Source organism: Brachyhypopomus gauderio, chromosome 20 (assembly GCF_052324685.1).
Source record: "Brachyhypopomus gauderio isolate BG-103 chromosome 20, BGAUD_0.2, whole genome shotgun sequence".
NCBI classification, from domain to species: Eukaryota; Metazoa; Chordata; class Actinopteri; order Gymnotiformes; family Hypopomidae; genus Brachyhypopomus; species Brachyhypopomus gauderio.
This window is the reverse complement of record NC_135230.1, coordinates 11,173,906-11,199,524: the sequence shown is the minus strand read 5'-3', so window position 1 is coordinate 11,199,524 and position 25,619 is coordinate 11,173,906. Positions and strand designations below refer to the sequence as shown.

Sequence of the window (25,619 nt, the reverse complement as noted above, 5' to 3'; positions counted from 1 at the left end):
CATGCCTAAATGGATTGTGATTGGCTGATTCAACATTTGCATTAATGAGCAGTTGGACAGGTGTACCTAATAAAGTGGCCGGTGAGTGTACATGAAAACAGGCTGTAGAAAATGTTGCACACGTATCACATCCACTCACATAGTTCCCCCACTGTTCAGAAATCAGGACCACACTACTCTTGATGTTACAACAATCTGAAATAGGGTATTTAAGTTCACATAATCACATCTTTTGTCTTATATATAATATACATTATTTGTGTGTGTGTGTGTGTTTATATAATATATAGTCCGAGTTTATATATATATATATATATATATATATATATATATATATATATATATATATATATATATAAAAGAATGACATTCACATATAATATATTATAGTATTATATAATATAAGGTCCTTTAGTCAACAAAATGGTTCAGCAATGTGGTCACGCTTTTAGATTTTTCTTCATTTAAAAAACGCAGCTTCTATTTTTTACCATAAATTCTGAGATTGTGGGTTTTGTATTTACAATAAATACACTGCCCTACAAATTGTTCCTTTTTCTGTCTTTTGATGTTGGCTGCTCTTCACACGTTTAACAGGAGTGTTCTGAGAGGCAGATTATCACGCCCCCTGCATAATATACCGCCCATTACTGCCCCGAATCAACTGCTTCTATCAGTATTGTGAAAGAGGGAGGTTTTCATTGACTGTACGACAGAGACGAGCTACTACCTTCGGAAGTGCGTTCATCTTTGATATTTACTCTTCTAGACTTGTTAAAAGCGCATGCTCAGATTTCCAGCTCGTGCAGTAGTCTCTTTTGCTTCGGGAATAGGTGAATGAGCGAAAACCGAGTTAGAATATCCAGCCACAGTTGTCAGCTTTTTCTTTTCTTCGGTAAGATTGTCTCATGTTTATTTACGTTGTTTTGTTTTCATCTGACCATTTATTCGCGTGACGATATCTCGAGCCCCTTAGCACGTGGGAAATAACGTTAATTTCATAGATAATTAAGAAAACAAAAGGTCAGCGATGTTTGGCGTCGCACTGCACAATCGGGGCTCGTAGCTGCCTGGTTGTTTATCAGCTAAAATAAGTCAGCTAGCTTAGCCGGCTAGCCCAACAGCCGAGCTGAGAAATGCTTTTATTGTCAGGTAACGTTAACCTTAGCTAGTCAGTCAGGACCAGTCTGGTAGCTGACGTTATGTGTCATTATTTTGCACCGGTGTTATTCGTATTTGACTATTTTGAGACTATTTATTCGTGGAATTTCGAGCTGAAATGCAGATAATATATACAGGCCGTGTGCCCATAGGTAAAATTTGAGTTTAGGTTAGCGTTAAGTTACCAAGTCGCACATCTTCACTATAAGAGCCTATTCAGCTAAGATAGCTAGCCACATAATTTGACAGGTTGTTAGTCAGCTAAATACCAAGATAAACTGATTCGTATCCAAGGTATAAAAAGTTTGTTAAGTTCGTATTTGTATATGTTATTGTTGCCTAAACATTTTTTACTTGGTTCACTAGACTGGTTATAGTGTAAACACTTTTAATAATGTCAGAGCACTAACGTCACTTACCTTTCTTTTTTATTACATAGATAGCTTAGCTTGCTAGCTAGATATCATTGAGATCCTCCAAATCCAAATGGTATCTTCATGGGCATAAATTATAACTGTTAACTATTGTTTGACGTAAATTGTAATATATATATATATATATATATATATATATATATATATACACAATATACATTATATGTATTGTGTGTGTGTGTGTGTGTGTGTATGTATTTATATGAACGTTTAAATAAAAGTAAGATCATTATATGGCAGAGGGAATATTACACCGCAGTCTCTCACTGCAGTTCTTATGTCTAAATTTTACATCTCGCACTACAATAGTGATGGCCTATCCTAGTTTTATAGCATCAGTATATTCTTCCACTTGCATTTGCAACTATGCCAGCAGGCATTCTTTGGCCCACTATTTGCAGTCTGCTTCTAGCAACGTTCTCAGCCTGTTAAGGCACAGAAGCTTTAGCCTACTTTTTGAGGGGTCTGTTTTTTTTCCCTTCATTCTTTGTCTCCTTTGGGATTTGTCTAAAATATGAAGAAAAAAAAACATTCTTCTTGAAAGTCAACGGTCTGCTGCTAGGGTTTGTCTCTTCAGAACAGTCACTGTGTGGAATCCCATTTCAACCAACCCTGTCTCAACCAATTTCCTTAGTATTTAAAATGGTGGAAAAGTGCTGGGAAAAATGTGGTGTGCTATCCCCTATCCCTTAGGCTTCCAGCTTGTTTGTACAAGTACGGTCATCATGATTTACGGGGTGCAAGAAATGCTGAATCAGTCTCCTCTAGACCATTTATCTTGCTTCAGTAGTTTAGGGAGTAAACTAACTTATGTAACTAACTTATGTAAGATGTGGGCTAGTTTACCTTTATTGGAAAAAATGCAGGCAGAAACAACCCAGCCTATGTCATGAGCTGATAACAATGTGCTGTGGTTGGGTTATTTTAATCTGCTTCAAACACAATAATTGAGCTTAGACACTGCTGTATTTAAAACTAGACCTTCCAAATTAAACTGAGAACCTGGTTATGGTGCTGGACATGATTGAAATGTCGTTTTGCTTGAAAAGCCTCAGTATCAGATTCAGTTATGACTTGTCACCATTGCTGAATTTGGCTTTGTGTCTGCGTGACAAAGCCAGACATGTTTAACCTTTCAGAACTGTTTCAGTCATAGATAAGGGCATCAAGCAGTGTTGCTTCACTTTGTATAGTGATTGAATCAGGTTAAAAGATCTTCCAGAGCTGAGAGGCCAGTATAACGATTGAAAATCACAGAGTTCTGAAATACTTCAGTCATTTTATTAAGCTTGCTGCTAATGGGCTTTTTACACAGTTCTGAAAGATAACTGAGAAAAAAGAGATTTCCCTCATTATCACGATATCCAACTTGTTTCTCCCCTCCAGATTGAATTTTAAGTTTGAAGCATTATAAAATGACCACATCATGGAGCGACCGCCTTCAGGATTACGCAGACTTCCCGGCCAATATGGATGGCCTAGCTATGAAGAAATACAGACGTGAAGCATATCATAGGTATGGATCACTGACGTCATGAAGCAAGCACCTGTTATTCTGTGAATATTTTAAAATCAATTTAATATTTAAGATGCATTATCAGTTACACTACTTCAGGTTATAAATGCAGAGCAGATTGTCAGAGTATGTGCACAGAAAAAAACAAATTACGGTAAAATCATAATGTCAAGTGAGCCATACACGTATGGTTCTTAATCCCACTCCTAATCTAATCTTACCCCTCATTATTATCAAATGCCTTACTGGGTCGAACAAGGAAATGCCAAGACATGTGGTGCAAGCATACTGCATTCAAGGAACTTTAACAACTTGATTAAAAAAAGCCTTGCCCAGTGTTCTTACTTGTACTACACTTGGTTTTGCAATTATGCTCGGCTTGTTTTGCACTTTGCTACCTGCATACAAACAGGGCATCTTTGTTCGTCATCAGTAATATTTAAGGTCAAAATCCAAGGGATGGCTATGATGAAATCAGTGGGACATCATCATCTAAGGCTGCCAATGGATCTTCACAGCACAGATTAAGCATGGGGAGTAATGGGGAGCTGGACACGGACTTTTCTCCAGATAGCATATCAGTACATGCACTACAGGTGGCTCAGTGCAGCATTTGTAGCTTGTAGAAGGTTTGTGGCTTCCCATGTCAGGGAGATACTGCTTCGTTTTCCACCAGCCAGGACATGATGGATAGCTTGCGCATGTTCAGGATTCCGTCCGTCACTGCCTGCTTAGACGGCAAGTGTGTAGCATAGTCCTGTCCAAAAAATATTAAAATATCAAGCAAAATATTTGATGTAAAATATGTATAAGCTCATGTAAGCAAAATCATTAATTAATTTAGTTACATCAGTTAATTTATTTAATGAATAAATACATGAATTACTTCATTTATGTAGTTACACAAGTATACAAAATGCATATTAAAACAATCATTAAAAAAACAGCTGCCTTTTTTAACCTTTACCGCAGCAGGTGTTTATTACCTCAAACATTGTTACATTATTCTGGAATGGCTGTTTCTTTCAACCAACTGGTATAATGCCATTTCTTCAACAAGATATGTTGTAATCACTAATGTACACACGTTCTATTGTGCATTGTTAATTTAAGTACATTAAAATTTGCTGTGATTGTTGTGTTGTGGCTTTTCCATCAGTGACCACACAGCATTTTGTGGTCAACAGCATCAACAGAAAGCAATAAAAAATTTAATTAAAGGTGATTCATTTGAACATGCTCGACATGTGTCCATCTTTGTCTGGTTTTAGCCAAATCTTACATGCCGGCACAACGAGATTTGCTGGTTCTTTCTTTTTATTTGAAATGCATCCAAAAATGCTGCCAACTTGAATCAGTGGTGTTTTACTGTGCGGCTACCACCAGTCGCTTTGGCTTTTCCCCCTTTCTGAAAGTGTATGAGCTGAGTAAACAGTGAGCACTTCAACCACTAATCAGGAGTTGCACCTTCCCCTGCTGCGAATGTGCTGAACATGTTCATTTGGCAGTTGACAAGGTTGGACTATAAAAGACATTTGCTATTTCACCATTGAAATGCTGTCACTAACTTGAAATGCCATAATTGTTAAATACTGGGGTATACTGAATTACCTTCATACTGACCCAATCTTCATGTGATACATCCTATACTGTCTTGTGAAATGGAAAACTGGAGTCAGCCATGCCTATGTTAATCTGTGAGCACGCCCATGGCCTCCTTCATTCTATGGCAGCAGCTGTGCTAGTCATGGAATATTCAGATAAAGGTAATATAAGAAAATGTTTGGATCCTCCTCAATACAGTGCTATGTTGAGAAAGTGTAAATCAAGTTTTAAACAGGTTTCTCACACCCTTTTCCAAACTGGGTTACTAACACTGAAAGAATAATTTTAGATTCTGTACTAAATGATCCCCATACAGATAAGAGGTAGAGGCTGAAAGTGTCACTGAGTTATTTACTGACTCGATTGATGGCCTCATAAGACTGATGCCATCCATTTTGTGTCTCCTTCTATTTTGGTGCCAGAGAGACGAGACTTTTTGTAAGCTAAAGACAATTTTACCGCATCTTGCAGCATCTTTGATTTACCATTCAATCAGTACAGTCAACCTCTTTGCATTTGATACACCATGTTGTAAATGTAAACTGCTTGAAGCTTTGCAAAATGGGCAGCACGGTCTTGACACTGGGCAGACTTGTAAACTGATGTTTTGGAGCTAAATTGGACAGCGACGGCGTCCTAATTATAGGTGCCATATAAACCATGCCTGCTAAACCACGCAGCAGCACAAAGAGCGGGACATGTGGCTCACAAACAACGAGCGCAATGGACACTTGCAGATGTTTAACCCCAGCAAGGAGGAGCATGGAGGAAAGGAATGCAGGGAAAGACCTCCACCCCACTGGTGTTACATAATCCCCTTTAGGCCCAGCGATTTGTCTGCGCATACAGCTGTCAGCCGCATGGAGTCAGTGAAGGCGTCACGTGCCTCCTCATTCAGCTGAGACAGGCCACCTTTTACTCTTGTCCATACTATTATAATGTTGCTATATTTACTGACTATACTTAATAGTTAAGTATACTTAATAATATTTAACAATAACATGTACTATATATATAACATGGTTCCATAACCTGTTGGTGATACTTTGCTAAATACCAAGAACTATGTTCATTTTTTCCTTGTATTATTGATGGGAGATAAGGTAAAATGTGAGTTGTCACGCAGTTCAGGAAGGGATGGCTGTACTGTCTGTTTGAGGTCCAAAGATGACCGTGTTATCTAGATTAAGTTGGGTCAGCTCTGCAGGTTCATGGTGCAATAAGCTAACTACAGATGAACTACATCAACCCTGTTGTGTCGAACTGAATGAAGTCCATAGGCTTAAAGTACATAGTTTAGTCATCCCTTGATAGATACCATGAGTCAGCTGAGAGAACGTGGAAGTAAATGAAGAACCATTTTATGTGTATGTTTTTGTGTGCATTGCTTGTTGATTTACTGCCTGGAGCTTCCTGCTCAGTTCACTTTTCTAGAAGTCTTTGAGATGAAGCAAACAACCCTCAGGTCAAAAACAGATTCAACAAAAGAGAACCCCGCAGAACTGTTGCAGCAAGCCAGAAACCGAATGGCAAGGAAGCAAATAGAGTGCACATTGTTTTGGGGCCAGGGGAGGAGTGGCTGCACTGTGGACAGGTAGTTGGGCTTTAGAGCCTCGGTACTGCAGTGACATTCAGTCTGAAAATGGATCGCATTTGTACTACCTGCCCAAATGAACCATGGGACCTAGGCCAAACTTGTGCAGCTATGAGGTAGGGTGGAGTTTAAATAGTTTTGCAAGCCAAAAAAAAAAAAAAACATACTTTGAGAGCTGTTCTTGTATTGTCTTTGTGTAAGGATATCATGGAACATTCAGTTATTTTGTTCTGTAGTAGCTGCTGTTTATTTAATGGATGATTGTATCTTTGCACTAACGGTCTTTTTTCCATTCACAGTAGCTGGAGTTTTATAGAAGGGTCTTTCATAGAACACTCAACTTGCAAGTGAAAAACATTAACACTTGTGCATCAGCAGGCCATATTCTGACCAAAGCCATCACTGCCATCATCAATTGCATTTGCTTGACATAACATCATAGATCGGTCTAAGCACATGATCAGTGGGGGTTGTATTTATTAACTGTAATTCCACAGCTGTGTTTCTTAAGTCAGGACATCGGACAGGTTAGGGGTTAATCTTGAAATGTTTTTTTCCTGGTAAAGATGATGTGCTTTGTTTAGAATTTAAGTATAAAACTTAAATGGTATGAGATTTAAAGAAAAGTTATAAAAAACTACTCTTCCCATCTCATCTGTGTTTGTGTTACCAAAGAGCATTTATTTAATGCAGTGTCTATGTAGTGTGTTTTCACTACATCTGAATAATTTATTCTGAATATAAGGTAAAATACTGCCATTTTGTGTGATTTAATTTAAGTTAAATAACAGTGCCTACTTTCTGCTTTCTTTTCAGAGTATTTGTGAACAGAAGTTTAGCTATGGAGAAAATCAAATGCTTTGGGTTTGACATGGATTATACTTTAGCGGGTAAGCTCATTTGTCTTCTGTGCTAAATCATTGAATTTTCACACATTTTCCTCCTTAACAAACTTATCACCATTTACTTTGTGAACTCTGTCAGCTATTTTGAGTAGGGAGTCTCATGGGTGTATAATCAGTGCCATTTGTGACTGGTTAATACTGGGACCTTTTGCTGCTGTGAAATTTTTGCACCTATCAGGGATGAGGCAACTTTTCCTTGACTCCAAAATAGGCAGCAACACAGACGCTCAGAATCTCAGAGTAAACATACAGTAGGGCTCCTGGGTATATTTAGATGTTCCTCATTGGGTTCTGGAATAAAAAAAAATACAAGCAATATTTCCCAGCTTACAGATATTTCTTTCACTTTTAACCTTAAAGCTTCTGTCTCCAGGGGTGTTGAATACCGTAGCTGCCATTATGATTAGAAACAAACTTTAAAACTTCCCCCGCACTCCCCTGTTCACCAGCAAATTAGGCCACCTTTTTATATATTGATATATTATATTTATGGCATTTGGATCAACCATCTAGGAACCCAATACCAGTCAGGGTTTGTGCAACATTTTAACATGGACCAGATGCATTGGGTTTCTGACATTCCCTTGCATTCTGTACTACATCTCAGTGACTCAGCTGTTAGCAGGACTGATAGTCTCTAAATCTGGACTGCTTGCTTTAGGAGAGTGGACCACTGCTATGACACACCACAATTGATGGCCTTTTGGCGCAAGGGGGATAGCACTTTCCACGCTCTGCTTCCATTGTGGACCTCAGTGAGATTTTGTGGGTGCTCAGCTGTCGTCATCCAAAGCTTTTGCTGCTGCCTGTAACCTAGTAGTAATGTTTACAGGACTGAGGGCTATCATGTTGTCACACGTCATGATCGGGTTGCAACCGCAAACCTCAATAAGTTCTCAGAGATCACTGACACTGTGCCTCTCAGTCTCACAGTTCAGCACAGACACATAACAAATGATGTAGCTGTAATGATTAAGCCCTAGTTATTGTTACTGTTAATGTTTATAGCCAATAATATAATAATAATATGTTTTATTGATATAGTGCCATTTGCTCTCTCGAGGTCACTTGAGAATCCACTGGCTTTCCTTTTAATATAATTCATACTTATTAATAGCATATGACACATTCATAGATCATGTAGAACATCTGAACTGGAAAGATGCTGTTCAGAACATTTTTTGTTACTTTAGAGTCCCTCATTCTGGTGTTTAGGGACACTCAGCCAGTGTACATATTCATTGTATCCCAGAGCCATCCAACCAAGGCAATCGGAGCATCTGCAGCTCTTTATCACCTGGCTCAGATGTATGAGGTTCAAGGTTAATCATTTCCACTCCATGTTTATGAGATTGGTGACTGCATGAAAAACAATCTGAGGGGTCTCTAAAAGTGTCATCTGTGATGTCTGCCTTTAGTCTGTGACTATGTACTTTCTCTTTTTAATGCAATCCGTTAAAAAGAATGGCCCTGTTCAAGCACTGGAACTGTTTATCTGAAGATTGTAGAAGCATTTTGCATCAAGCATCATAACCTGTTTATTTTGACATTCAGCTGTGCTTCAATCCCTGGCTGTGGGCCAGTACACAAGTTCTGTCATATTGCATGTCTGCAGGAAAACATGTATGCATGCTTGTGAGGTATAATGATCTGTCAGTGAGCCTCTGACTAAAGGAGAATATAGGAGAGACTCCCAGGGGCCTGGCTGATTTCACACCATGCGAAGTCCTCATGAACTACAGAAGGACTTCTCACAGATACACCATTTATTTGTATTAATCTTTGTTTTGTTTTGATTATGAAAAATTATGTTCACAAAATACATTCAAACAATAGAAATAGAAATCCTGAAGTGAAACAGTGCCAGAGTAAATATATAATTGTGGAGTTATGTACCTGCTACAAATTAAGTGTTTATGCAACTGATTAGGCTGATTAGGTTCTGAAGGTTTATTTCTATTCAGGTTGTATTCAGGCTAATGTTTTATATTGGAAGTTAAACTATTAATAATGATGATGCTTTTGTTGTGATCCATAAAAAGTCCTAGATAATTGAAAATCTTTTTTTTTTGGCAGACAGTTTGAAAGGCATATGACTAAACTTCCAACTTTCTTATCTCGAATTTTAGTTTGCTAACACTATACTATCAGATAGTGCTTTGGTAAGGCTGTGGCCCCTGATCAGTGTGGCACCAGTTTGTAATGCAAAAGTAAATGAAACCGTAGGTCCTTTACACTGGATCATTTGTAGGCAGATCTGTATGGCATGCTTTCCCTTTGCTTGATGTGTTTGACTGTTCAGAAACATTTTAGGTATTGTCAAATTACACAACATTTAGGTATATCTTAAAGTAACTTGGAATTTTAGATTGAATATTAATATTGCTAAAGTTTAGAGACCTAGTTACAAAATAATTAGGTCCTGGATCCCCACGAAGCAACACAACGTTCAAACCATCTTAGCTATTATATTGAGAGTTCAAAGCAACCTTTACTCTTTAAGATCTCACATGCAATCAAGATCACAGTTGTGAGTTCACTAATTATGCTTCTGTTCTGTATTTTTGCATCATATTTTTTTCATCTGTTTTGTTGTTAGTTCTTGCGCATATTTTTTTCCCTTTTATCCAACACATTTAATTCTAATCTTAAACTCTGGTTACCAACATACATGGTCACTAAATATCTTCATGCTGCATAGTTGTAGTGTGCAGGCCTTGTCATGGCCCAAGGTCACAAAGGACTGTGGATTACCAAGAGGGTGCTGGTGGGAGTGCTGACAGAGAGCGAAAGATGATCAAAATAGGATTCTTTGTACCAGCGCAGAGATTAAGGGGACTGGGAGGCACATGGGGCTAGTTGGAAACTGAGGGAGGCAATGGGGAGGGGTATGTAGGTCTGCTATTTGAATACAGGAATCTGGTCTGAGTTACAGACTCTGTAGGACTCTGTTGGCCACATGCCTCTGCTCTGCTTGCTGTGGTGCTGTATGTGTGTTACATGCCTTCATGCTCTGTTCACACTTACAAATAGACTTGTGTTCAGTGTAGTAAAAGGTCACGAAGCTGGAAATGACAAACACATAAAAGGTGGATGGAGGGGAAAGTATACGTGGCAGTTTAAACACTGGATCTAACTCTATGTTCAGTTGTCAGATGGGATGGCATGAGGAAACATGATTGTAGCTGTAGAACACAAAGGTAAACACAGAATTAGAATCAAGATCGGAGTCAGTTTTATTTAGGTCTGCTACACATTGGTTAGTGCAAATGTGATGTACCAAACAGACAATTAACATAATTAACATATTTGCAGAGCGTATATGAAACGGACAGTAAGCTAAGCTTTAAAAAGATAAAATACAATAGTTATGTTAACACAGTTCTAAGGTATTATATCATGGGCAAAGAGAATGCTGACAATAAGTTTGATTTCCACATCTCACCCTGAGGATCTCTAGATACCCCATTGCTGCTCCCTGAGGCACTCCTAGCAGTGTCTCTTATCAAGAGAAGTCTCCCTCCTGCAGTCCAGTGGCCTGACTAAGCATCAACAGCTAGTGCAAACACATTCCTCTCTCCTTTATAGCAACATGGGTCATGGGCTAGATAGAGCCTCGGCTCTGTCAAAGCTTTTTTGAAGTCCCTTTTCTTATTTTTGTCCTGGTTACATTTGTGTACTGACTTGGAATAAGAGGCAGAGGATTGAAAGTGCTCAGCTGGGTCTTTTGTCTCTGAAATGGCAGCAGGATCTCCTTCCACACAGGCTTGGGGGCTTTAATTGGGTTTAAATGTGAAAGGTTCAGTGTATCCGGTATCACTCCAGATTAGATCACAGGACATTTGGGGATCCCACTTAAGCCAATGTGAATGCAATGTGAATACTTCGGGTTAGCTTTGCACTCCTGTGTGGAAAAACATCATGGTGTTGTTGGACACACTTCCCGGGTGCTGTCCAGGGTCAAGCTCAAACAAAGCCTAAAATAATACTCTTATGTCTGTACCTTGACATGCAGCTCCTAGAAATGAAGCCTGTTTTAAGAATGAGGCTTCAAATATAACGTTTCTCAGAAACAGTATATAATTACGAATGGTTAGTCCTAGGTAGCCTAGGTAGTGTAACATATTTCTGGGATTTAAATGTAGGTACTTTACCCGGATATAGCACTGAAACAATTATAATCTGTATACAGTGCTGCTTGAAAGTTTGTGAACTCCTTGAGTAGTTTAGATTTTTCTGTTGTTTTACCATGATTCTCTTATTTTATCATCACCAGTTTTTGTATATGAAATGTCAGGTTGATGTTCATCAATTCCATTTACTTGTTTTGATGGAAATGTGTTAGTTGCCAGCACACATGAAACATGGAATCAGAGCTGTGCAAAAGTAAATGAACCACAGTGGCATTGGTAAATTCAATTGGGTAAAGGACTTGGGTGAAACCCATGCAAGTGCTCAAGTAATCAACTTGATTACTTGCAGACCTGTCAAATGAGACATCATGGGAAAGATTTGAGCCATACTGATTAAAAGGCAGAGAAAACCAACCAGAACATTGTCATGGCAAGACAAAGCACACAGATCAACAATGCCAAGAAGAAAGGAGACATCCAAGGACATCAGGAAGAAGGTGGTGAAGCCCATCAGTCTGCGGACAGCTACAAGACCATCTCCAAAAGATTCCAGCTCCATCCATCCACTGTAAGACAAATAATTTACAAATGGAGCGCACTTAACATCACTGCAACTCTGCCCAGAAGTGGCCATCAAAACGTACATCAAGAAGTACCAGAAAAATAATAATTCAGATAAAGGCCAACACACACATCACCTTCGGAGAGTTGCAGACGTCTCTGGCAGCATCTGGGATAAATGTACATGAGTCTACAATCAGGCAAAAAAAAAATCAGTAGACATCAGTAGGCATTCGTGGGAGAGTTGCTAGAAGAAAGCCTCCACTCTCAAGAAAGAACAAAGTTACCCGTTTAACTTTTGCCAGAGAGCACTTGCATCTGGGCCTGGACAATTCCATATTATCCAGGTAATCATCAATCCCCAGGCATATCAACAAATTCTTGACCATAATTTCCTGCCATCAGTGAGGGAGTTAAAGCTTGGATGGAAAAGGATTATTCAACAAGACAACAACTCAAAGCTAGATGTCCCACCAACTGCTGTCAACTGGTGGAGTTTGGCAAGGAGAAGTGGGCAAACACCAGATGCCAGACACTTCTTTGTGATTACAGGTTGAAGTAACGGCTGCAAAGGGAGGTGCCACAAGCTACTATTAAATAATGCTTAATAAAGCTATTAAATTAATAATGAAAATATGTGTCGTTGTTGTGGTTAATGTGTCCCTTGTTTGGTAGGTCTGCTTTACAAATTGAGATTTGTATTCAGAAGATTTTTTTTAAACAATGACCATGTTGGGGTGGTTCACACACTTTCAAGCAGCCCTGTTTATGGAAAAAATAACAGAAATGGTATTTTATGGTGTTTCTGTGTGATTTGTTCCTATGCATAATGAACTATTGTCCTGTAATTATAAGCAGGCCTGTGTGGCGACATGCTGGGTGTTTTGTATTGAAGAGTATGCCATCTGTAAGTTTAGGTTACATGTCACCTGTGTTTGCTTGACAAATAATTTTAAGAACTTTTAAGAGCCTAGGCCATGACTGAAGTGCCCTTGAGCAAGGCACCTAACTGCAAGGCACTTAACCTCAACTCCTCCCTGGTCGCTGGTCTAGGGCTGCCGACCGCTCTGGGCAGGTGTATACTCACAGCCCCCTAGTGATCACTTGTGTGTGTGTGTGTGTGTGTGTGTGTGTGTTCTTACTGCACAGATTGGTAAATGTGGAGGACAAATTTCGATTGGGGTGTGAATCACAATTGGTGATATTTGCAACTTAACTTGTGGAATCTCCTTTGAGAGTATGATTTACTGCAAAGTATGTTCAGAGTTGTTCAGGTCACTGGGGGGGGGGGACTTTTTTCGGACTTTTTCAAAAGCCCGTTTTGGTCCCCCCCCAGTTTTTATGGTTAAAAACAAATATTTAAATAGCGACAAATCCATGTCTCCCCCACTTTTTCAACGACGAATGAAGAGCTAGGATCATGCAGAAAACGACCACTCCAAGTTCTCTGCCCCCCCCCCCCCCCCCCCGGGGTCAACACACACCCCGCACCCCAGTTATCAAGCCATTTGTGCCCCCCCCCCCTATGAAATCAAAATTACGTCCATGGTTAGTTTAGAAATCACTGAGATCTATTTAGTTAGATTGCCCAACATGATTCCTTAGGATTAAAAAAAAACTGCTCAGCCAAATGAAAGCGAAATCCCTGATTATGTATAGTGCAATGAACTATACTGTGCTTCTGTTCTGTTTAGTATACAAATCTCCAGAATATGAGTCGTTGGGTTTTGACCTGACTGTGGAACGGCTGGTCTCTATTGGCTACCCACAGGAATTGCTCAGCTTTGTCTATGACCCCTCCTTCCCTACGAGGTGAGCCACTCTGACAAGCTAGTGTTCTTCTAAATAATGACTGCTTAGAGATCCTATTACAATATCAATGATTCTCATGATTCTCGTGATTTCTGTTGAATCATGGTCAGCAAGCAACACAAATTCAAAACGCTGACATATAAGATCTTAGATAAGATCTTAGTCAAGCAGAAGTTCTTTAGCATCAGAAAATGAGTGAACCTGCTGATGAGGTTAACCATCAACATTGCATTCTCTGCTTTACTTCAGAGGGCTGGTGTTTGACACCTTGTATGGTAACCTTCTAAAGGTGGACGCCTATGGTAACATCCTGGTCTGTGTTCATGGCTTCAACTTCCTGCGGGGGTAAGAAGACATTTGTTGATTTTCCATGATGCGTAGATAAAATCCTCAAAATCCCCAGTAAATTTACCAACCTAACCTACCTAACATACATCATTGCAAAGCTGTCATTAGACATTAGGATGTAATTTATGCACAGTAACATTACTGATTGTTTTGTCTGCTTTGTCACAGTGTAGAGCATAACATAATGTGACTCCTGTCAGTTGGTATGAAACATTTTTCCCCATGCAGTGGTCCTGTATTTGTACAGAGTTCTTATAGTGTCCCTCTGCCCTATGCCAGACCTGATATAAGAGAGCTCTACCCCAACAAGTTCATTCAGCGTGATGACACCGAACGCTTTTACATCCTCAACACTCTCTTCAACCTGCCAGGTAGGCTGTTGATCAACCTTGACCTTTACCCTGTTAGCCATACTGATAGCATACCTCCGGGTCTGTTTATGTCGTAACTTTGGGTCTGCTGAATCTGTTATCCTTGTTGCTTTGTTTTTGATTAAAATAATCATTACTGCTTTATATTTACCTTTCCATGTGTATTAAACCAAATTGTGTAAAGTTTGAATTTCTTTCTGAATTTGCTGTAGTACGTTTAAGTTGTATCTTAGCAATAACAAATATGGCAAGTCAAATGCTAATGTTTAAGCCATTTATGACATTACACTGTGACTCTTTTCCTTTGTCTGGTAGAAACCTACCTCTACGCCTGTCTGGTTGACTTCTTCTCAAACTGTGACCGCTATGCCAGGTGAGAATTTCACTGGTAGCATGACCATAACAACAGTTACCTTGGACACTGCCTCCACATGTATGGACCAGTCAAACTCACATGCACGATGAGGAAGGCTTGTCAATGGTTTCCATATCCATCGATTACCTGATGATCAGCAAGTCGCAGTGCAAAATCCTTTTACAGCATGTTTTAAAAGCCTATTACAATAGCAAAGTTGCAGTACACTGAACTGTGTACAGGCATGACAACTAACAATTTAAACTTGATCTGTGATCACTAATCCTATAGCATGTATCTCAGAGCAAATAAGCAATCATCTTAAAAGCAAGAATCAGGACATGTAATATGTAATGAATAACACTCATAACTTCAGCACTCAGGCGTGTAGCCTTAAGCCCATGCAGACGTAATTGAGTGTGATTTGTTCTGGTATGGATGCATGTCCTCTGAAATGGATTGTTGGTCCTTTTAGGGGGAGAGGGCTTTCCTGTTTGGCTCGGAACAACCTCAAACAAGGGAAGACTGTCCGATTTAAACCATGTCTGACTGTCGATAGTGTGTGTTGGCCGACTTGTGGGGCATCGAGTCTTAGCCTCGTCTCCCCTTTCTGAACCCCTTTAGTTGTGAGACAGGCTTCAAAGACGGAGACCTCTTCATGTCCTTCAAGAGCATGTTCCAGGATGTGCGTGATGCTGTCGACTGGGTCCACTTCAAGGTAGCAAGGGATTGTGGGTTGAGATTGAGCGTTAAAGTAGTAATACACCATGCCTTTCGAAAACGGAACGTTTCTGTTGATATTTCTCCTCTCTCAGCAATGAGAAAGGGTCCTAGCAAACAAGCGCGCGGCTGCCCTCAGGTCAGTTAGTGTGATGTTTATCCTGAACAGACGTCGAATGCTCTGGCTCCTTCTATCCACAGGGCACTCTGAAGGAGAAGACAGTGGAAAACCTGGAGAAGTATGTGGTGAAAGACGTAAGTATGTCCACAGGCTGGCTCCGTTTAGTACCTGCGTCCCTTCAGCCGTTTCTCACACACGCGGTCAGTGGTGAACGGCAGTGAGAGTCAGGACGGCTCACACACCGTGTTCTCTCTGCCCTGCAGCCCAAACTGCCGTTACTGCTGAGCCGCATGAACGAGGTCGCCAAGGTGTTCCTGGCCACCAACAGCGACTACAAGTACACAGATGTGAGTTTACAGAAATCACGTTACACCCACACTGTCATGTGCACATGCGGCCGTGTGCCTACATGGTGATCATATGTAGTCTTTCGCAGAGTAATTTTTATTTTTTGTGTGTGTGTGTGTCTGTGCCAAATTGCAGAAAATCATGACCTACCTGTTCGATTTTCCTTGCGGGCCAAAGGTGAGTGGTTTGTTTGACTGTTGTAGCAGTTCAGTTCTGTGTTTAACAGATGCAAGATGACTCGTATTGAACGAGCATGTGTGGGTGAGCCGCTCTCTGCCTTGCAGAGGGAGGCGTTGGGCTGGGGTTCACTACAGGACCTTTTCCCCACACTGCTGACTTCATGCCGCATTCTCTCCTACAGCACGGCTCTCCCCACCAGCCCTGGCAGTCCTATTTTGACCTGATACTGGTAGATGCACGGAAGCCGCTGTTCTTTGGAGAGGGTACCCTTCTGAGACAGGTCGATACGGTCAGTTTTATGCACACCCGCACACACACACACACACACACACACACACACGCACGCAAACATGCATCGGCATGCAGTCAGCAAGTTCATTTGCTGCTCCACCTTCTGGAACATTCCATTCCACTGGGCAGTAGGCCTTCTCGGTGACTACCTATTAGCTAGTCAGCACAAGGTATTGAGTGTTGCTGAAGACGTAAAGTGTAGTGTGATTTCACAGAACAAACGTGCAGCCCCAGCAGAGCCCTTAGTCAGGTCCCTGCCCTCCTGGGGTGTATTATGCTGGCAAAGAAGTATAAGCATGACCCATGTATGCTGTCCATGTATTTACTTGGTGTGTGTAGCACAAATTAAGGTGTATATAGTGATTCCTGTGTTCTGTCATAGTCCACTGGGAGGCTGAAGATTGGAACATACACTGGGCCTTTACAGCACGGCATAGTCTACTCTGGAGGTAACACACTCACCTTTGACACGACACAGTCTAAACACTATGTTCCATCCATGACTTCTGCGTACCTGAAACATACTTCACATGCACCCACATACATCATGCACACCACAACTTCCCGCAAAAAGCTTGCACGTGGCGTTTATTCCCTCCAAACGGCCCTCTGCCCACAGGCTCCTCCGACATCATGTGTGACCTTCTAAGTGCGAAAGGGAAGGATATCCTGTACATCGGCGACCACATCTTTGGAGACATCCTGAAGTCCAAGAAGCGGCAGGGCTGGAGAACCTTCCTCGTGGTGCCTGAGCTCGCCCAGGAGCTGCATGTGTGGACAGACAAGAGCCGTGAGTGGCCCACCACGCCAGCCGCCCACACAGACATCCCACTGCCAGGGACCGCGCCGGGCTTGCGGAGAGTTAACGTGTGAATCTCTTGAGAGGAAAACAATTTTAAGTTGGATAAATCAAATGAATTGTGTTCAGTAGGTCCAGGTTTTTTTTCTTTTCAGTAGCGGCTCTTTAATGGCCTGTGTGTGGGTAGACCTCCAGTGCTCCAAAAGGCTTAATGATAAAGAATGAAGATAAATGTGAATGAAGGGAGAGAGAAGGAGAGTGAGAGATTGTGCATTTTTGAAGGAGGATGAATGGAGGCATTCTGGGATGATGAGAGCAAGAGAGAGAGAGAGAGAGAGAGAGAGAGAGAGAGAGAGAGAGAGAGAGAGAGAGAGAGATGAACAGAAGAAAGAGGGTTACTTGTCAGGGCTTGTTCACAGCTGTCTCTCTGTTTGTCTTTCACAGCACTGTTTGAAGAACTGCAGGGCCTGGACATTTTCTTGGCAGAGCTATACAAGTGAGCAAAACTTTCTTTGTAGTACACCTGAATATGTGTGTGTGGTGTGGTGTGTACACGTGTATATGTGAGCTCTGGGTACAAAGTTTGCCCTGGTCAAAGAGTTCAGTCATCAATAAAGTGGGTTTCTTGTGGGCAGGCTTATTTCACTCTGAGTGACCTCACCATATTACTGCCCCCTTTTCAGTAGATGTCTCTCTCTGGGAATTTCTCAACTCTTTTTGACTTCCCTTCCTGTTCTTTTTACACTCTACGCCTCTTACCCTCATTGACATGATCAATATATCTCAACCCTCCTCCCCCTTTCTCAGACATCTGGACAGCAGCAGTAATGAGAGACCAGATATTAGTGCCATCCAGAGACGAGTGAAGGTACGCGCGCGCGCGCACACACACACACACACACACACACACACACACACACACACACACACACACACACACACACACACACACACACACACACACACACACACACACACAGTAGCAATCCAATGTAATCAGTGTCACATAAAAGAACTCCCAAAGTCTCAGTTTCTTGCAGCACAAATCAGGACCAGGTCAAACAATGTAAAACAAATGCTAGTTCACTACTTGCCTCTCAACATATTCAGGGTTCACAGATTTACTAATACCGATTAAACGTCCGATCCATATTGTTTCCCCAGTTGGGGAAGGTGGCGTGTTCTAAAGAGGGTGGTGGGATCTCTTCTCCTGCGTCTTTAGAAAGTGACCCATGACATGGACATGTGTTACGGGATGATGGGCAGCCTGTTCCGCAGCGGCTCCCGCCAGACTCTGTTCGCATCTCAGGTGATGCGCTACGCCGACCTGTACGCCGCCTCCTTCATCAACCTGCTCTACTACCCCTTCAGCTACCTGTTCAGAGCAGCACACGTACTGGTGAGAACACACACACACACACACACACACACACCCCAATATACACTACTACCCCTTCAGCTACCTGTTCAGAGCAGCACACGTACTGGTGAGAATAAAGACACACACACACACACACACACCCACACCCCAATATACTCTACTACCCCTTCAGCTACCTGTTCAGAGCAGCACACGTACTGGTGAGAATAAACACACACACACACACACCCACACCCCAATATACTCTACTACCCCTTCAGCTACCTGTTCAGAGCAGCACACGTACTGGTGAGAATAAACACACACACACACACACCCACACCCCAATATACTCTACTACCCCTTCAGCTACCTGTTCAGAGCAGCACACGTACTGGTGAGAACACACACACACACACACACACACACACACACACCCCAATATACACTACTACGCCTTCAGCTACCTGTTCAGAGCAGCACACGTACTGGTGAGAATAAAGACACACACACACACACACACACACACACACACACCCCAATATACACTACTACCCCTTCAGCTACCTGTTCAGAGCAGCACACGTACTGGTGAGAATAAAGACACACACACACACACACACCCCAATATACACTACTACCCCTTCAGCTACCTGTTCAGAGCAGCACACGTACTGGTGAGAATAAAGACACACACACACACACACACACACACCCCAATATACACTACTACCCCTTCAGCTACCTGTTCAGAGCAGCACACGTACTGGTGAGAATAAAGACACACACACACACACACACACACACACCCCAATATACACTACTACCCCTTCAGCTACCTGTTCAGAGCAGCACACGTACTGGTGAGAATAAAGACACACACACACACACACACACACACACACCCCAATATACACTACTACCCCTTCAGCTACCTGTTCAGAGCAGCACACGTACTGGTGAGAATAAAGACACACACACACACACACACACACACACACACACACACACACACACACACACACACACACACCCCAATATACACTACTACCCCTTCAGCTACCTGTTCAGAGCACACGTACTGGTGAGAATAAAGACACACACACACACACACCCCAATATACACTCCTACCCCTTCAGCTACCTGTTCAGAGCAGCACACGTACTGGTGAGAATAAAGACACACACACACACACACACACACACACACACACACACACACCCCAATATACACTACTACCCCTTCAGCTACCTGTTCAGAGCAGCACACGTACTGGTGAGAATAAAGACACACACACACACACACACACACACACACACACACACACACACACACACACACACACACACACACACACACCCCAATATACACTACTACCCCTTCAGCTACCTGTTCAGAGCAGCACACGTACTGGTGAGAATAAAGACACACACACGCACACACACCCCAATATACACTACTACCCCTTCAGCTACCTGTTCAGAGCAGCACACGTACTGGTGAGAATAAAGACACACACACACACACACACACACACACACACACACACACACACACACCCCAATATACACTACTACCCCTTCAGCTACCTGTTCAGAGCAGCACACGTACTGGTGAGAATAAAGACACACACACACACACACACCCCAATATACACTACTACCCCTTCAGCTCCCTGTTCAGAGCTGCACACGTACTGATGAGAGGACATGTGTACAGCTATACTATGTGTACACATTCACATTCACATACTCACACACTCTGAAAGCAGAGAAGGAATCCGCACTCTGATGGAGTCTTGTTTGCTGAGTCATCATGTTAGGTGTATGATTTTGACTCTATGACCATGTCATATATCCTGTGCGTTAAAAAGTGTTCAGTGTATGTCTTCATCACAGCACACGGCTCTTCAGTAGTCCGTACTAAACGAGCCCTCCCCATCACTCTGCATTTGTTTGCTTGTACAGATGCCCCACGAGTCCACGGTGGAGCACACACACATAGACACCGATGCAGAGTCGCCGTTGGCAACCCGCAACCGCCACTGCGTGGATTGCAAGGACGCGGACTGCAAGCGTAGCGTACTGACCCGCTCGCTCAGTGAGGTGAAGCCTCCCAAACTGTTCCCCCTGGCCCCGCAGGAGATCACGCACTGCCACGACGAGGATGATGACGAAGAGGAGGAGGAGGAGGAGGAGGAGGAGTAAGATCAGTGCCAATGCCCTCCATCCAGAGCATTTTCTTGCTTGAACAGGAAGTTTAGTTTTGTGAAGAAAAATGAAGAGTGTAAGGATAGAAAAATATAAATATAAAAATTATAATTTTGTTTAACTACTTGAGAATGCGTGGCGCAGTAGAGTTCATAAGCTTCAGACGGTTGTTATGTCGTATGAGAACACGGGACACTGCAGATTTGTTTTTCTGTCTTTGTGTAACAATTTACTTACGAGGTGGTTTTCAAATGAAGCTAAATCATATCTCATTCACTTTGAGTTAGCCTTAGATGCTGTAGGCTAGGTGCTGTCATGGGTTTACATTAAGCCAGGACCCTGAGTTCATTTACAGAAGGACAGTGCAAGGGCTGCCTAACACCCACTTCCTGTCTGATGAGTTTGAAGCTGTTCCGTTCATGGGCTGGGCAAAGCTTACTGTAAGGTCTTATATGCCTGGGGCCCGGGCCTCATCCACCACACCTTATGTGTTGTTTTGCAGTGGGGAACATGGGAACTGTGTAGAAGTTGTGCTGGCTAAAGAAGACTTACTGACTATGCATACTTGACAACTCAGCAAATCACAGAACCCCTTATGTTGATGGGACTGTGTCATATTTGACTTTCTACTCATTTTTTTTGTCCTTTATTAACATGGGTTTACTATTGTTTATTAAACTAAATGCTTTCCAGAGCTCCAGCAGCTAGGCCAAAGGCAGTCTCATATGGGCTTCTGGGGGAGATTACGAACAGAAGCAAGTGTGTGTGTGTGTGTGTTGGGGCACTGTTAAATAAAGAAGGCCAGTGTCTGGTGCGTCCCTATTGCAGCTAGGGTGGTGATGGGAATATGAATGAACTCTGGAGTTCTGTGATGGGTATGAGAAAATGCTGCTAACAAGCACCCCTGTTACTTGGCAACTGCTGTGCGGGGCAGACTGCATACGGTCAGTTGGATTTTTGGTTCCTCTGGATTAAATGTCAACTGCCAAGGATAGTGTTATACAGCTCTCGTTCTCTCTCTCTCTCTCTCTCTCTCTCTCTCTCTCTCTCTCCTTCTTCTTAGATACATACTTAGCTATTCCAGATTATTATACATCAATCCCAAAAGCATCAGTAGGATCATTAAGTGCAAAAAACACATTGTAAATATTGTATTTTATATATGGAGTGCATAGAAGATTTAGAAAACCTGAAAATGAATATAAACAGACCTATACAAACATTTTACATTTACAAAGAGGACATTCGTTTGTTTTCGTCATATGTTTTTGTCATTAGTTTGTCCAATTCTGATTATCTGATGGGCAAAAAAAAGGCAGGTGATGCCTCTGCAACTGTTGCTGTGGTATAGTTGACCAGATCAGCATTGGATGTGTTCTTGTGTGGACCAGTAGCATTGAGAGCTCTCTGACCAGTGTGATCTTTTCACCTCAACAAAATCTTTATAGACTTAATAATAATAAAAGAAGCACACTACATACAGCATGCATGTTTATTTTTTTTTATTTCTTTGGATTTTTTTTGTTGTTGTAAGGAATGCATATTGTTCTTAATGGTAGAAAACTATTGAAGTATTCTGTGAACATAGTTATGTCAATTTGATTTTGATCAAAATGTTAATCTAAGAAGACATGTACGTTATTAGCCACATATTGCATTAAAGAAATTAGGATCTACTATAGCCCTCCCAGTTAAATATTAGCTAAAATTCTGAATGTTAGCATTATGGTCAAATGACTCTTGAAATTGGATTGAAAAGGTGGACAAGGTGTTTTATGTGTAATGACATGCAATACTGTACATACAAAATAAGCTGTGTAACAGTGTAGCTTTTGGTGAAGCTACAGTATGTTTAGCATACTGCTATATGTTCAGGGTATTCTAACGTATATTACTTTATTTTAGTGGTTTTGTTGTAGCTGAGTCAGCCTGAGGGTGTATAAGATTAAGCAGTTATTTATAACCTTTTGGCCCGGTTCATTAAGAAAAATACCTCTTGTTCAGGAGGGCAAGTTCAGAAGGTGAATGTTTGAAACATGAATATTTCAGAAGAATCAGCAGGTTTATTCCATACAGATTGTTTAAATGCCATGTAACATTGAAGCATAACTGTCTTTTTTTTATATTTTTCGAGTGTCTTGGTAGTAATTAACGTTCCACCACCTTCATACTGAATATTGTGTACTGTCCCAAGGAGACCTTGTAGCCTTTAGTGTCTATATATGTGTGCATCATTATATAGAAACACTACACATACCTTGTTTTGTACTGAATACCAAAAATACAAATTTTCCTGAAAAGGTTTTCTTGGGACAATGGTGGTGCTAGTTAATTTTTTTTTTTTTTGTGACATCAGCATTTGAAAGGGTTATGTTTCATACCTTACAGCAACATGAAGCATATTTTTTTTATGTTGCTCACTGTAAAAGTGAGATGGCAGGTCTCTGAAAAGGAAAAAAAATGAAAAGCTTATATATGTCTTAGAAAAAAGCACAGTCATCAGGAGCATCTATTTGTACCAGTGTTTGCAAATAGTTTTTTTTTGCTTAGTTTATAGGCATTCATTGGTAATACATGGTGTCTGATTATCTAAATTACAGGGACCTGTTCTTCACACCTGTTGCAGGTGCAGAAACAGTCCAGGGTGTCCCAAAGTGCCAAAATCATTAATATGGCGACAAGATTTTATGATTCCTATTGTTTGTTCCACAGTGTAACCGTGTGTGCTTGTGCCTCCTCTTTGTTCAGCTACCGGTTTTCAGAACCTGTACATCTGGGAAAATTTGCATTGAAATAGAATTTTCCATAAACTCACAGTTGGCCCTGTGTAATTTAGTCAGGTTATGACTGTCATGTGCACTAGTTTTTTTTTTTTTTTTTTTTTTTTTGTTAAGCAATATTGTGTGTAGTCAAAATTTCTACAGAAATTGTTCATATAATTATATGATACTTTATTCACATGCTGTAAGTATTAAGTTTTAGTTCTGTTATTTGTGCTTCAGTTCTTCTTGAATCATACAGTAACATTTCACTTCTGCATATCTTCTGTTTGTTGAAATGAAGCATTATAAAATCTGGAAAAAAAATATGGTCTCTCGTCACATCATTCATTAATATAAACCTAAACATGTGTAAAATACCTAAATGTTTAAAGGTATAATAATACCTAAATGTGAAAAGATAATACCTAAAGTGATTTCTCACTTGGGCCATTGATGTATAGTTTGTCAAAAGTAAATTTAATTTCTTGATTCTTGATTTCTTGGTTGATACAGAATCATGACATGACAGAAATAACCCTGCACCAAAATATATTAAAATAATTTTTGATTTGTAAAACTTAAAATTTCATCAAACATTATACACAAATTGTTAGAGCTTAGTTTCATTAGTGAAAATGTGGAACATACGAGTCACAGTCACCTGCATTTTATCATATGACACTCGATTTCAGCTGCAGCTTGGTTTACCACATTTATATGTTGAGTCCAAAGGAAAAGGTTGTAGCCCCTACTTTAAACATCTTGGGCGTGGTAGTAAGCAGTGTGGATCTACAGGAATACAGCACCGACCAGTGGCCACATTCTGCCTTTACAGCAACATTTACACAAAACATCTCGTCACTACACAAAATGGCAGGTCTTTTTTTTTTTAAGTTTGTACCTGAACGTTGTCTGTACATGGCCCACAAATCTATGTATGACAACTGGCAAAAACTTATTTTAATAGCTGTAACATCTGATGCTCACTTATTGAAGACACATTAGTGCTTAACAGATTTCAAGTGGCTATCAAATTGGTAGTGTTGTCACAGATCCATCTGGATAAGATGTAAATTTCAGTATTATGGATGGGAATGTTTCTTCTGGGCATTTAATTATTTGTGCATTCAAATCAGTTCTCCCTGAACCCTCCAGGAAGGTTACTAATTACTTTCTTATGCTTTGATTATTCATTATGTCATGCACCATTACTGTAACACTCCTCATCTTCTCATGCTGCCAATAGAATTGACACGCATTCTGTATATAGAACATACATGACCATGCAATAGTAGTTTTAAAAATAATATTAATAACATTTTATTATAAGTCACATTAATTTATGACTGAGGGGGAAAAACAAACTGTGAAGTGCACTTCTCCTGAAAATAATGAATGAAAATTGATCTGCACACATTTGCTCAACACACCTGTGCTGAATGGACTAGGTGAAGGGACTTTCCTGTCCAATCACAAAGCACCATGCTCCCACCTTATAAAGCTACAGACTACACAAAGTGAGCACACACACACACACACACACACACACACACACACACACACACACACACACACACACGTATATTGTTGGAATGTTTTTAGAGTCCTTGTTCTCTTTTAAGGGTCACTTGTGTAGTGGTTTAAAAGCCATTCTTGGTGTTGTATCTATGAGGTATAAGGAAGTTGCTAGTTCAATACATGCGAACCATCAAGGCATTTTATGGATAATGTACAGACAGAATGCATAGAAATCAAATCTTACCCCATTTGCATGCTGGCCTTTGACGGCAGTGTGTGAACTGCTTTGACTGAGATTCAAAACTGCATTTAGCCATATGTTGGTATCCAACGTTATGGAGGCATAGATACAGTAACAGCCTGTCTTTTTCAGCAGGTAGTGAAGAGGTGCTTATTGAGGCATATGCCACATATTTGGGACCAAATACAAACTTGAGAAACACAGTGAATGCATACAAATGTAACTATAATTTACAATACACTGATTTTAATCAATAAATCATCTTTTAAATAG

The 25,619-nt window shown here is 40.9% G+C and overlaps 1 protein-coding gene and 1 long non-coding RNA gene across 5 annotated transcripts; one reads left to right on the top strand and one right to left on the bottom strand.

Moving 5' to 3' along the window:
- Positions 1–654: 654 nt before the first annotated feature.
- On the top strand, positions 655–22,501 carry nt5c2b (5'-nucleotidase, cytosolic IIb). Of its 4 annotated transcripts, none has more exons than XM_076982348.1 (18): positions 655–738; positions 2,982–3,111; positions 7,127–7,200; positions 13,604–13,721; positions 13,971–14,066; positions 14,349–14,440; positions 14,756–14,813; positions 15,420–15,513; positions 15,717–15,770; positions 15,900–15,983; positions 16,120–16,161; positions 16,346–16,453; positions 16,838–16,904; positions 17,075–17,245; positions 17,699–17,750; positions 18,062–18,122; positions 18,477–18,653; positions 20,583–22,501. In XM_076982348.1, exons 2-18 carry the CDS (start codon positions 3,011–3,013, stop codon positions 20,820–20,822), a joined length of 1,689 nt encoding a protein of 562 aa, XP_076838463.1. In that variant the 5' UTR covers positions 655–738; positions 2,982–3,010; the 3' UTR covers positions 20,823–22,501. The 4 variants fall into 4 exon arrangements, with proteins under 4 accessions (XP_076838463.1, XP_076838462.1, XP_076838464.1 ...); XM_076982347.1 differs by having other exon boundaries at positions 676–895; XM_076982349.1 differs by lacking the exons at positions 655–738; positions 2,982–3,111 and adding an exon at positions 3,555–6,426.
- LOC143484566 (uncharacterized) lies at positions 10,434–13,326 on the bottom strand. The gene is made up of 2 exons (XR_013122663.1): positions 12,047–13,326; positions 10,434–11,914 (listed from the first exon to the last, which is right to left on the bottom strand). It is a non-coding gene; the product is annotated as an uncharacterized LOC143484566 (long non-coding RNA).
- Positions 22,502–25,619: the final 3,118 nt, after the last annotated feature.

Coding starts and splice junctions, on each gene's coding strand:
- nt5c2b (XM_076982348.1), top strand. CDS start 3,011: ATGACCACATCATGGAGCGACCGCCTTCAGGATTACGCAGACTTCCCG. Junction 14,067..14,348: donor GGCTTCAACTTCCTGCGGGG/GTAAGAAGACAT, acceptor GCCCTATGCCAG/ACCTGATATAAGAGAGCTCT. Junction 17,751..18,061: donor TTCTTGGCAGAGCTATACAA/GTGAGCAAAACT, acceptor CCCCTTTCTCAG/ACATCTGGACAGCAGCAGTA.